This window comes from Bombus fervidus, chromosome 1 (assembly GCF_041682495.2).
Source record: "Bombus fervidus isolate BK054 chromosome 1, iyBomFerv1, whole genome shotgun sequence".
NCBI classification, from domain to species: domain Eukaryota; kingdom Metazoa; phylum Arthropoda; class Insecta; order Hymenoptera; family Apidae; genus Bombus; species Bombus fervidus.
Window position 1 is genome coordinate 25,656,417 of NC_091517.1, and position 14,239 is coordinate 25,670,655.

Below are 14,239 nucleotides of genomic sequence, written 5' to 3' on the forward strand. Positions count from 1 at the left end.
GAAAGACCGAGTTTTAATTTAACCGCGATGAAACGAACGTTTAAATCCGACTTAAATTTAAATTCGATCGATCATCGTTTCCAATTTGCCGTTAAGACGATGGGACTTAAGGTTCGAGCGAAAGAGGTTCGCCAGTCCGTGAGTGCGATAAATCTTAAATGGCTCATAGCTAGATGAAAGAAGCATATTACAGGGATGGAGCGAAGAATCGAGGCGATCGAGTATCGAACGATCAGCGAGAGATGTGGAACATCGCCGCTATTGCATCGACAGGGAACACGGGGATGGAGGAGAAGGCGAGTGAGGTTGAAAAATTTATGCTACCTTTCCGACGTTTCCGGTATCGAAAGTGAGAGAAAAAGGGGAAATCGACGTTCTTCAAGGCGTGAGACGACGTATTCCCGTTGAAGGTTGCGAAACGCATCGATCGCATCGAGACCTATTTAATTTTTAAATTAGAATGATTCGAGAAAAAAATAACTAGCGAATCGACTGGGATCTAGGAAACAGCATTACCCCACAGCCTTCAGATTCCAGTCGACATGCACGTTTTCGGGCCACGATCGAGGATTTATTAACTTAGTCTCGCGTTTACTCGATTGCTTTTTCGTATAACCAAAATCATTTCACCGCAAATATAATTTTAGCGAAACGACAGGGAAATAAGGTAACCGATAAGTAATCGACGCTTCGTGGTACAACGCTTTCCCATTTCTATTCGAGCAACAACGAAAAAAAGCGCAAGTTTTTGCAAACTTCTCGTTTTCGTCCGCTCGGAATTTCCGGCTTATGCAACATCGATCGTGTATTCGAACATTAATCTTTCACCAACTTCAAGGATCGCATTTAAAGAAGCTACCGTCGTACTAATCGAAAAAAGATCCGTTTCCGTTTAAGTAGATGATGCACTTTCGGATTAATACGAATGCTAAGCAAAATCTTCTAACTTTTTGACAAGAGCAAGGGAAAAAATGTAACGGAAACGCGTCTTTTCTCGTTTCAGAGTCAACGCGTATATGCCACTTTGCAAATCTAAAGCGAACTTTGCGTACCATCGTCGCGGATATAAAATTTATTGCTCGCGCGCAAACTTTCAATTATTCTAAATTTCAAAGGGATACGGTTTTTACGCGTGCCAATAGGAAATTGTTAGAATATAAATCTTTCGACCAATTTGAAAGAGATTTACGTTTATTCGAAATTATTAATTCACAATTATTGGTCCCAGCACGATGTTATTTTAACAACAAAGTACCGATTTATATATGTACATACGTCGGCGGTGCAGACGCGATTAATATCGCGAAAAACGCATTTCGTTTTAAACAATTTTTCGTAAGAGAATGGATATTAAAAGCGAGCGGCGTATAATTTGAAATCGATAAAGTTGTGCTCGTCGTTTAATAGGATAGTGGTTTTCGACCTAGATACTATTTTAACCCCGCACAATATATAATTAATCGTCGACGTGGTAATCTCGCCTACCTTATTATTCAGAACGATCCTCTTTCCCTGGGCATCGCGCAATTAAAGAAATAAAAGGCGTATTAATATTCCTTTACCGGAGCTCTCTGTAATAAACATTCGACTTTTTAGTGGAAGTTCTAATTTGCCGATTGCACTGCTCTTCTGAATCCTCAAAACGATTCGTGGCTTCTTCTTCTTCTTCTACCTTCTTTTTTTTTTTCTCAACTTTTTCTCCTTTTTTTAGGGGAATGAATTCATTAGTAGCCGTAGCCGAGAGGGAAAAAGAAAATTACAAGATTGTTAAACGAAGCCGCAAGTTGGACCAAGTCAAAGGTGCAATCTCAATCTTCCACATCTCCTTCAATTACATCCCCGAGGCATTAATCTTCGGTTAGTAGCGCCAAGCTCCGGTATACGCCATAATAAACGTAAAAAATTATGTGCAATATACGCTCTATCGCGCGCCTTTTCAAATATTAATTAAAAATTACCATTTTATGGTATTCCATCAAATAAATAAATATTCGTGAGAAACGTATACCGGCTTCTTTTTCTACGTCCTGCTTTAATCGAAACAGGAGCAGGTTTAAAGGTAGGCACTATCCTCGACGTCTTCCCTCCTTCTTTTCCCCTTTCTTCTTTCTTCCTCTCCTCTGCTTCCGTTCCTCTGTCTTTATTTTTATTTTTTGTACTATATCTTCTCTACTGTTTCACTTCGTATATCGTCCGATGATCGTACTGTACGGAAAAACGTAGCAAAATGGAAAGGTTCGTCAGAAAAATGGTTAAATGCAAATAGATAGCGGTTGGCGTTCGTAGAGATGGCGGGTCTTGCGACCGCTAATCAGGTTGGAATTGGTCGGCATTGTCGAAATTTCCACGAAGCGACGCATCGCACCATTACGTTTCACCGCAATGACCGTGCCCTCTCGCGCGGAATTCGATGACGTCGTGTTCGTCAAATTAAAGCTTCAACGCGGAATGACACGCAGCTTCTTTCGCGTTTTGTAGATCTATATACCTGGAGAAACTCGTTGCTCCCTCCAAGCGTAAGTTTACCGCGATAGGAAATTTTATTTATCAGCTACAATAGTCTACGATGTCTACGCGACGATGCTGTCTAAACTTTGCGCAGGTTATATTCTCACGTTCGTTTTCTATCTCGACGTCAAAGTCGATGTTTGAACGTTCGATGTGGGTCGAATACGAATGATACGTAAGAGAAAACGAAATCGTTTAACTTTAAGGGATACAGATGTGGAATAAGGTTAATTTATAAGCGAATCAACAATTTGTAGCGGCAAATGTATATTTCTCCCAAAGGACGATTTTACAATAAGCGAGTCTGATCGATACGTGACTTTGTTAAATGTTACCTGAATCGTATTTCACGTATATTACGTTACGAGAGGATTACGAATGAATGAATCGGGCGAATCGAATCTTGGAAAGCAAAGATAAAAATCTATTAATTCCACGCTTTACGATGCATCGAAATGTAACGCAATTGTGTTTTAAGTACACCGTTGATCGAACTTTGTACGATATCGAACGTACACGGTCGAACGAGCCAAGTATTTTTCATTACAGTTTCCTTTCAGAGTATTTAAAAGGTTGCCAGGCTGCAAAGAATATGATGAAAATGCGTGGAACAGGGGAGAGACTGACTGAATGCAACAGTGGCAAGTGGTAAGGGAACATATTAAACAGAGGCTGAAGCGGAATGGCGTATTCGGAGAATGTCGGGCTATCTGGTAACAAGGAAGAATCGCCGCGAGAAAGGCGAGGCGCGCCGCGGGAAATCCGGTGTTCCGGGTTCCCGGGACGTCGCAAGCTTCTTAGCATCGGCGGAGAATAAATCGCGCGACAAGAAAGAGAAACTCAACGGTTGACGTTGTCGCGAAATAATACATCTCGGTGTAAAGAGGCTGCATAAATAAAAGCCAGCGATGCTGGGAGGCTGCCGCTGCCGCAGCCGAGGCCAGTCGTGCCGTTTCGCGTCGCACACCGCCACGCCGCTTCAATTTATCAAGCACCGAAAGAGCGCGTTGCGAAAATTTTACTTTTCTTTAACCTCCGGATCAACTATCCGTTCCTGTCTCTTAACAAACTCTAAACGACGATTCACCACGTTCTATTCTTCCGTCTTTTTTTTTTTTTTCATTCCCTATCTCTACGACAGTCTTGTCGCCGCTATTTTTTGTATTTGTTTCTTCTCTTGACGCGGTATCGAACAACTTTCCATTCGTTTATGTTGTACGGAGTACGAGGCGCAGAGCCAAAGCAATGCCGATGTAAAGGACGAAGAAACAGCTTTTGAAGTGTTTTTTTCGTGATTGCCTGCTCGTTTGACGACGAGAAAACATAGACGAAGCGATAAAAAGGAGAAAGGGTGAACACGGTGTAAGTAGCATCGCGAGCGTTTAGCAAATGCACGAACGTACGAGGAATCTTTGAGATCGGATAAATGATACACCGGTAGAAAGATTGTTTTTCCGGGGTGTGCAACGTGAAGCTATAAGGAATTAATTCGGAAGAACGAACGGGAAGGGGGATAGACAAGCAGTGGCTGGTTTGCCGGCTGGCTGGCGTTTCACAAGCTGTTCTATTTTCTTGGTTGCAATTGCAGTTGGAGCGCGCGAACCATCTGTTTTGTACGCGAGCGGGTTTCGTTATGTTCCGCTAGTTCGGATGACACCTCCTGTATTAAAACAATACCGAATGACGCGTGACGCCTGTAGCCACAGTAAAATATGGTTTATATGCAAATTACTGCCACCGGCAAACTTCGAGCTAACGGGCTTTCCTTTCGAGAGACTCGGTATTTTTCATTTGCAAGCAGTCGCACGACTGACATCGAACTCCGGATTTTTCCTACTCCAAAATACCCAATTTATTTTGTCTCGCGTGAAACCAGTTGCTGCAAAAGTAAACGTATATTTTATGAACAGTCGTGACGCGTTTCTTTCTCCATTATAATCGAGTAGCGTTCATTTAGAAATCATTCTCTCGATTATTTCTTACCCTCTGTATTTTTCCAGTTTCGTTCTTGGATAAATATCGCGCGATCGTCCATGGTGCTCCGTTTCTTTTACCTTATTCCGTACAATTGGTTCTAATGGTAACTGATTGCAAGAACGGCTCGATATCGAACAGATAAATCAAAAGATAGAAACGAGCTAGAATACGAAGGCAGGCCGGTCGCGGTGACAACGAGATTGGTCCGTCCGACAACACGATTTACTTTATCGCGAAATCTCTGGTCGCGGAATCGCGCCTAACTATTTTCGAGTCGGTGATCTATAGGTCGTGATTTCTTCTCGCGTTTCGAACTTTTCGTCGTGCTTACGAGCAACGCTTCTAAGATAGGCGCTAACCGAGAAGAAAGTTTCGACGTAAAAGCACGACCATCGACTCTCTCTGTCTTTAATCGCGCCAGCGTAATCTCGAATAGCTCGATTTCGATTACCACTGTTACCGAGTGCAAGGTTCCTGCGCCGTAGATTCTAACGCGTAAAACTTTTCGACAGCGTGACGCGTAGGGTAACGTTGCAACCGTAACGCGTCGTTGGTAGAGTTCGTTTGTCCCGCGACATAAATTTCTCAATGTGGATACAATGATGCGCTATGTGAAATTCCAACAGAGCGATCCGGACAAAAAGCCGATACAGCAGGGACGCAAACAAACGATGCAACTTTAACGAAGATTCGGCAGTGCATAGAAAGGAAACGACCGCGAAGCGGTAATCAATTTCGCAGTGTATCAAGCAGCTGGGTGCAGAAAATGCGGTTACGGTTGCGGTACGATTGAATCGAACGCAGAATCTGGAAACAGCCGGTAATTACATGGTAACTACATCTCCGCGAAGATTTAATAATCCCTCTTTCCCGAACGAAGATTGACCGATGGTGCTACATCGTTCGATAATTACAGGAATTAAGACGCAATCGATTAACGAGACGTAATTTTCGAGAGAGAATGCTCGGGCCGGTAATACTTCTCCGATGGATAGACCTGTCTGACATGTAAAGCCAGACGCGATTTTCAGTGCCAATAAATCGATCAGGTCCCATTCGAGAACTCGTTATCGCGTTTTCTCATAACGAAAGGACTTAAGCGCCGAAGAACCGAATATTCCACCTTCTCTCAAAACAGCTTTTCGTCTTAAAGGTTGGTTACGCACCGATCGATGTTATTTCCAATCTAGAGAAAATTTTAGTTGGCAACGGTAACAAAATACGTAACGAACAAAGAAACGAGCAGGTACGCGTTCAGCTCGTAGAGAATGGATCCGTTGAACGAGGCAAATTTCTACGACGATTGTTAAAACGCGTTGTGGAAAGATGTTTCAGACAACCGACTCCCGTTGCTGCCGATTTTCCAACAAGTCTGCTTCGTTTCACTATGAAATTATAAGACGGAAATGTCGATGAAGCGAACACCTCGATCACGTGGATAACTATCGACGACTGGAACGCAATGTCGGATAAAGGGCAGATTAGGACACGGAGTTTCTGCAGAAGTGGCGTGGTTAACCTTCGTACTTTCCGAACAACCGATACAATTACGTTACCATGGAAACCTATTAGCTGGTCGCGCGCCGTAAAAAGAGAATGCAGTATTTTCTCGTTTAATTACCCAAAGGTGCCTTTATAGTCGTTTAATTTAAAGTTTCAAACACTCTAGCAAAGAACATGATTAAAGAGAAGGAAAGTTTTGCTCGTAATACGCTCGTTTGCTCTGTGCGTTTCGTTCGTTAAAAAATTACCTAGGCCCGTCAGGTTTCGCGCAACTGAAATTAAAAGATCCTTCTGAAAAACGAACGAGGGTTTGACTCTGACTATTGCCAGTTCCTCGTGAAAGTAACTGAGATCGGTCGTAAGCTTGCGAGTCAAGCTGCGTCGATACTGGCTTCAACGAGCCCCTTGCTTTGATCCCTTTCTCCTTCGAATCAAGTCGACAAAATTAAAGGGGGAGACCACGTTATCTCGTTTTTCTTTTTCTCAAAGACTGTTCGTGCTAGGCTTTTTAAAGTCTCATCCCTCGTTCGTCGTACACGCCATTACATATCAGCAAGCGTATTATTTCACGTTGAGCGAGGTTAATCGATTTAAATTTAGGATTTGTTTGTCGTAACACGAATCGCGATAATTCTACATCCACTCGCGATTGCATAGTACGCATAGCTATCATGCGAGTCTGTTAAAAACCCAACGATCGCGAGTTATCGATAACCCTCGAACGACCGCGAAGATCGCGACAAAGAACGGTTTTCCGTAACCGTAGCAAAATCGAAGCCGATCGGACGTTCAATTGCCTGTCGACTGCATATAGCGTGATATATTTAACGTTAAGTTGCACGCAAAACGTAACTGATCGTTATCGACGTTATCAACGCTTTGCAAGTAGCAGCAAAGTGCGTAACGAAGGCTCGATTCGTGTCGGCGCATACATGAATGTCAAAAAATCGAGCGAGAGACGTCCTCTCCTTGGAGATACCTCGAATTACGACGAAACCGGCGACGGCCTTCTCCCGCGTATTCAGAAAAACGTGTACTTATGAATTTTAAAAACGTGCCAATTCCTATCACTCGGCTTAACAACGTCGCGCGATTCGCGTAGCCGTGACATTCGCGTAAATATTAATTTTTGCGCCTACTCTGCTATTCATACGAGTAGAGTAGCAGCCCGGTGCGCCACGCATTTGTATGGAACGATGCAACGCGAACTGTCCTTTTTTTTTCTTCTCGTGCACGTTCAACAGCCGTAGTTTAAAAATGTCAAATATTTTAGTTACTTCGAGTACGACTAGCATATCGAATATACGTAGAATGTTCGATTCGATATTCGCGGTGGAAATCGCTCGACGCGGTGCATTTTAAACGATGGCTTAATTTTTAATTTGCGACATTCTTTTGGACTCTGGCCGTTGAGATATTGAACGGTAAAGTTAAAGCTTGATTAATTCTCGCATAGCCGTTACGGGGATCGGTGCAATTAACGGTTGCAGTTAGAATTTACATTAGATTACAATTGAATTCGATTTTGTTCGCGTTAAATAACCACAGGCATTGCGCGAGGTAGTTGGATTACACGATTTAACCGAAACACGTATATAAATATTCGTGCGGAGATAACGGCTGAAAAGTGCCGTTCAACGACAACTTCGATTTTACGCGATAATAAAGGAGATTATGGAAATGCCGGGCATAATAGTCAAATTTATCGGACCTCAAAACGTGGTAATTCGCCTGTACAAACGTTCTACAAATCCCGATTAACTTAATTACCGGTCATGAATTATCGGCTGTAACGTTTAATAGCAATTGGAATTTCATACTTCTCGAAAAAATATCGTAAATAATCCTATCGTTCGCGATAATGGCGAGATCGGGAGGACGAATAAATCGCTGGAGAAAGGATAAACCTTGTTCAAGGATTTGATCGCGATCTCATCCATAGTTTCGTTCTTTACAATCAGGTAGGGATGGCCGTATTATTTCGGATCAACATCTAGGGTAATTAATTACTAATAATTGCCATCCGGCTTCGCGAAGAAGTGGGTTATACCTAATAACTTATCGTAATAGCGTCATTTATAAATCTTGGCGAACCAAGTGGTAAGGTTATACGTATAAACGAATAATTCCTAGTTGCTCGAGGAAATACGGAGATAAAAATCTGAAAGACACAGCCGCCTCTACGTATCTACCTGTAAGTACCTTACAGAAATAACTGCCAGGCTCGAAACACAAATCAGAAAACGTTTGCCAACCGATTCAATGACAATATTTGTAATTAATCGAAGATTCAGTTTAAACTATGGACTAGGTAATCGGGCGAATCGAGTGCAGGTTAGTCGTGCGGTTAATTATTCGAATTGCCTAAATACCTGGATGTATTTCACAGAAACGTAGTACTGGTCGAGGTCAGACCGGCTGCAGGAGCGTTTCACCGGAGATAATTAATGGAGACTTCAGACTAATAGCAGGTTAACACGACCGCATGACGGGGTTACAACGTAAATGGCCATTACTGGCTTTCAACTAAGAAATTAGAGTGACTAGAGTCGCGAACATTCGCGCTTAAAGACACTTTAATTCTCGTCAAAAACTTTCAAGACGTTCGGTCGAAAATGCTAGGTTCGGCATCCTGATATCCTGTCATCCTGATAAAATCACGCGGAAGCGCACGAGCAAAGAAAACACAATTAACGTTCGAACCGCGATCGCACGTGTTTGGTGCTTATACGTTTATTAAATTGCTCGTTCGCGTCTTACGTTCTAGCCCTAACGAGTTCTTCTACGATTTAGAAGAGTAAGAGAACGTGAACTTGGGTCGACGACGTTAACTGGCGCGGCTTGTAAAACAGCTAGGGTCGACGACCAACGTTTCGAGTAAGAATCACGAAAGGTAAGCGCGCTTGTGCAGGTGCGTGTACCAGGATTTCGGTCAGGTGGACCAATTAAGGACAATCTGCCTCATCGTCGACCATTGTTAGGAACAATGAACGAGCATTAACGAAAAAGAAGCAAAAGAGGAACGAATCGCAGGAACGGATTCGCGTCGGTCAAAAATTTTTGGCTTTCGCGTGCTGCATTCTCGCGTTCCAGACACGTTGAATTGAATTTTAATTTACCGACTTACGGAACGTTCTCGTCGCCATTTCTATAACGAGAAGACTGTTTCGCGACGACTCGGCGCGATACAGTGACCATAATACGGATACTATCGCGACAAAGTTAGAAAACGGATACCATGATACCATTTTATATGTTAAGCACGCAGGGTGACGTCTACCCCCGAAATTGGTGCATCTACCGGATAAGCTTCTTTCCTTGTAACTCAGGAACATAACCCGGAGGACATCGCCGCTCGAAACGTCCCAGAAATCCTTCGATGCTCTTGCGTCGCAGCTTTTCTTTCGCAAGACTTTCTAAAACGACAACGTTTCTGGAAATACCCGATTTTGAAGCGTCTGTCGTAAAATCTCGGTCGTTTAGTGCGAGCGAGCGGAGCACGGTTTGGAAACATTGATTAACCGTCCTATCTAGAGAAGCGATTTAAAAATAAAACTAGGTGTATCGCTGAACGGTGCAACCTTTCAGCAAACGCCGGCGAACGTTCGTTCGATCATACGCGAAGAGGAAAATAAAAAAGAGAAGGAGCAGAAAGTCTGCCAAGTAGCGAAAGAATCTGTATTATTTGCGAACAAGTTTTTGCCTTGTTAACGGCCGCTAAAACCGAAAGTCGTCCGTCATTTATCCATACGCGAGATATAGTAAACTCAAAAAAGTTTATCATCTTTGTACAGCATATTTTGGCGAGCGCGGTGTTGATCATTTTTCTCGAAGTTACTACGTAGCCGTCGGTTACGAAGAAATTTCGAAGAATATTCCCACGAACGTAGAATTATATCGGAAATGATCTCTGAACCGTAAAACCAGATCGGTTATACCAGAATGATTCTTGTTCGCTTATACTTGGAATTATGGATCTCGTCATGTTTCCCTTGGGAAAGCAATTAGACGATGGAAACTGTACCTGGATTCGTTGTGCTTCGACACCGATATCTACCTAACCGTTGGAACGATTTAGACACCCATCGATGAAAATAGGAAACGATACGATTGAAATTTTGTAGAAAATTTGTTGGGTACAGTGCCGTTTGCGTTGGTTGTTTATAGCGACGAACAAGTAAGAAATCCTACGAAATTGCGCTTAGTATTTCTTTGATGCGATTCAAAATTCAGTTGCAATTTTTCCAAAATTCCTTCCTCAGCTCTACTGTCCGTTCAAACTTTTGCAGCGTACATGAAAAACCTATGTACGTACGTACGAAGATATCTGTGAAATAGAACGCACAGAAGGCGACTAGCGGGTGTTTTTTTCCGTAGCAGAGAATTCGAGATTGCAAAGAATCGTAAGGTTAAAAGTTGAGAGGGTGTATCGTCGTAGTCGATTAAATGATCAGAGTCCTCTTTGGTATCGGAAGCTTCTCCGCCGAAGTTTCCTGGCCGTTCAATTCGGGCCAATCTCGACGGACGGACGGCCATGAGTCTCAAAGGGAAGTTGGACGGATCGAGGTCGAAATTAAGTTTCGACCCGATTGACGTACAGCCACCGGTGTGCTCGACTTTATCGACGAACCAATTATATTCCTCCTTATGCTCATCCTCCTCCTTCTCTCGCCTCGTCTAATCCGTTCACTACCTTTTATCCTCTATATTTTCTTTCCGCTGCTGTTCTTTTCTCGATGGTTCGTTCGAACGATCGCAACGGTCGTAAACGTGGCGGCTCGGCGGAGCAGGGCGGGATAGGGCGGGGCGGGGCGGATTTCGGAAATAATAGCACTCTCGTTTCTCCCCGATTTTCGTGACCGGGTTGTTCGTCGGCATTGATTTTGGATAATGTCCAATCTGTTTGTTATTTATGGGGAACGAGGTAACTCCGCTCTTCCCTTTCGCTCCTGTTCTTTCACCATTTCGCTTCGACGTGCCAGCCGGCAACCGATTTTCCATCTTTTCCTTTCGCTTGTCCTCCCTCTCTGCCTCTCGCCGTCTCTCCGCCATTCTACAAGGAGCGACCACGTACACCACACTGGGAAATCAATTTTCGGGAACAACGAAATGTCCGCCCTTTTCAGTCCTACCGCGTGACGCTGCTGCATCGATGTATCGCCCGAAACGCGGTCGTATCTCGACATTCTACTTTATCACATCGACAAATATCAACTGACCGATCCAATTATCGTTTCGAGAATCGCCACTGCAACGCGATCCACCATTAATTACACCTAAAATGTTGTTTCCTATTCTCATCTTCTATTGCTTTCGAAATTTTTGTAACGAACGCGGTATCTTTCATTTATCTCTTAGTTTTTCGTTTTACTGAAAAGAAATTCATCGCGTTTGATTTATTTGTCCTGTTCAACGACGCGATCGTGCTCGATTCTTGTATCCAATCGGCTTACGCAGTTGGGCTAAATTTCATTCGCCTCATCAGTTCCTAGTTCTGCGTTCCCTAATTCCCTGTTCCTGTACATACTCACGCGTTGATACGAGATTCGTGTCGATTTTCGCTCGCCGTGCCGTTAACGTCGAGTTCGCCACCGTCAGGGATTAAATATTCAAGAGTCGTGTACAGAAGGGCCGTCAAAATGTTACATGCAACTCAAACCCCTCAGGAGATATCGAAAGTTTTATTGCATCGACAGATTTCGTGGTGTACCGCCGTGCGGCATTCTCGAGCAAATTCTCGTCTTTTCTCTTTTTACCGGCAGTTCTGCCAACTTTCTTTTTCTTCGAAACACGTCTCCGTTGGAAATTCGCGATATCTTTAACCACTTTTCCGATGTTAATAGTCGATAAAATTCAAACGATTCGATGCTAGAGTATAGCGAGCGTGTAATTATATCGATATATCTTATTGGAAATTTTATTTTAAAAACTTTAAAAAATTATTCAAAACGATTCAGTTTGCAAAATTGATTCTATCGGAGTCTATGCGACAGAATAATTTTCATGCACTTTTCACAGTACGTTTGTTGGTTCGCGGTAACGTTGTTTTTCCATACGAACGTAGTGTTTCAACCAAATTCTACACTTCGCTTCCAGGCATATTTTTTTGTTTTTAGGTTGCATTTAGGTTGTATCGCGAGATTAAAGATACAACGCGCCACCCGCGTAAAACGCGCGTTCCATTCTGAACGTTAAATATTAGATGAAATAACGAACATGGGATTAATTATTAAAAAAATTTTGCAAATCGACCGTACGATTGATCGTGGTATCGCCTGAATTACTATTGCAACTGCTTCCTTGGCGACAAAATTTAATGATATCACGGGAATTAGAGACAAATGTTGTAGGTATTTTGAGAATCTGTCTATTTCGCGAGCAGCTAACTCTACGTTCAGCGCACACTTTTATAAATCGAAGCGCCAATTTTAGCAAAGAACATTTTAAACTTTCGATCGACGTTCGGTTCGAAGATGTCCAACGAAGAAGCCAATAATTTGAGTTTCCCGTAGAATGCGTAGGTTTGCGTGGAACTTGGCAAATATTTTCGCAAATTTGACACGCGTTTTGTTTGATCTGTCGAGCTTTTCATCGTGCCTCTTACAAACTTACTTCGATTACATGCATATCGTGTATCGTGTTTATTACGAAATATCTTGTAAACTATCGAGCGTTTACGAAAACGGCCAAATGTTTGTTCTGTGTCTAATACCCTGTGACGATGGGAAACGCTACAAGCATCGTAGTCGACTTTTTGAAGATTATCTCGTGCCTGGTGTTACGTAACAGCAAAGATGAAACTTGTCCGAACCGGAGAAATTTTGAGAGCGTATTCGAGCGTATTTTCGCCGGGAAATGAAAGCTCGTAATCTGGAAAGGAAGTTTCAGACCGCAGAACGTTAAACGAGAAAGGCGCAGCTGTTCGCGTTAGTTCGAGAAGCACTAAAAATGGGCGATGACGTTTCGTTATGAAATTACGGTCAATTAATTAAAGCGGTAACATATTTGCCAAAGTAGAATGGATTTTAGCAGCTATCGAGAGGCGAAACTATCCGTAAACCAGTGACGTACATCTTCTTCGGCATGATCTTGCACTAATGCATCTGCGCATCCGCGCTCTCGGCGTCTCGATATCTGTGCCGTGTACGCGTATTAACGCAATAACCGTGGAGATGACGGAGGGTTTAGATCGTAAACGCAAGACAGCCGAGACACGGTACGCGGTGTATTGTCGTAGAAAAGATTTTCGCGGAGCTACCGTTTAATCGCGTGATCCCGGTTAATGGGGAAGATCCCGCAGCCATGCAACACGACCCGCACACGCTACGGCACTTGGAGATACGTGGCGATCGTTGAGATTTTCATTAATATCCTTTGGTTTCGTTCCCATCGGCTTCTGCCTCTGTGTCTCTGGATCGAAATGCTAAAAGTAAAATCGAATGTACGGACGAGATGCGCGACTGCAGGTGCGCGGCGGTTGCACGTCGGTGACATACCGCGCTTAATCATTAGCTAATATCCAGCACGGTTGCGCGGCATCCCCGCAATACGAAAGGTGATATAGCTCTTGGCTACTTGCTGCCGCACTCTGCGGTTTCGTTAGCCGGAGTTTGCGATTCAAAACGAGCAAACCTGTACGAGCCGAGGGCGGAAAATCAAGAACGAAAATACACGCGCGCTACTAGTACCTAATTTTCGAGCATGCGGCAAATTGCAAGAATAGAAATGTAACGGTGAAATGAAACGCGAGAATGGGAAGTTACGAAACAAAGAGCGAGCCACTCCGACGATGTTTTCAAGATTTGGATTTCAAAACACGCTATATCGTTTTTTAGCGCTGCGTTGTTTCATTTAAAAGATAAAGCGGAACAAAGAACCAAGGTATGGTATAGTTTTCAAGCGTAAACGATACACGCTAGCAAAGGATGAAACGTGAAAGACAGATCGTTAGAATGTTAATCAGGACTATAAATTCTACATTGCTGTTATCGTACTTCATATACTAGGCGCGGACGGTTTTTCACGACTGAAAATATCTAAGAAGATAAGACTGGGGACCAAGTTCGGATCGTAAATCAGAAAACAGGGTGGCGGTCAGTCGAGCCGCTGAGCTTCATCTCGTGCACGAACGTGATTTATACGGTCACCGTGTACGTACAACCGAAACTGCAGCTTCACCAGCCTTCTTAGTCGTCTCGAACACCTACCTTCCTTGCGTTAAATTGACCCAAGTCTCCAGAGATAGGTTATA

General features: G+C 43.2%; 1 protein-coding gene across 1 annotated transcript in view; it reads left to right on the forward strand.

The window, feature by feature from the left end:
- The first annotated feature begins 2,801 nt into the window (after positions 1 to 2,801).
- Positions 2,802 to 14,239, forward strand: part of LOC139991163 (putative fatty acyl-CoA reductase CG5065) — a 43,746-nt gene continuing 32,308 nt past the window's right edge. Inside the window, exon 1 of the mRNA XM_072011089.1 lies at positions 2,802 to 3,156. Within this exon, the coding sequence (XP_071867190.1) occupies positions 3,139 to 3,156 (18 nt within the window). The 5' untranslated portion in view covers positions 2,802 to 3,138. The remainder of the gene's footprint in view (positions 3,157 to 14,239) is intronic.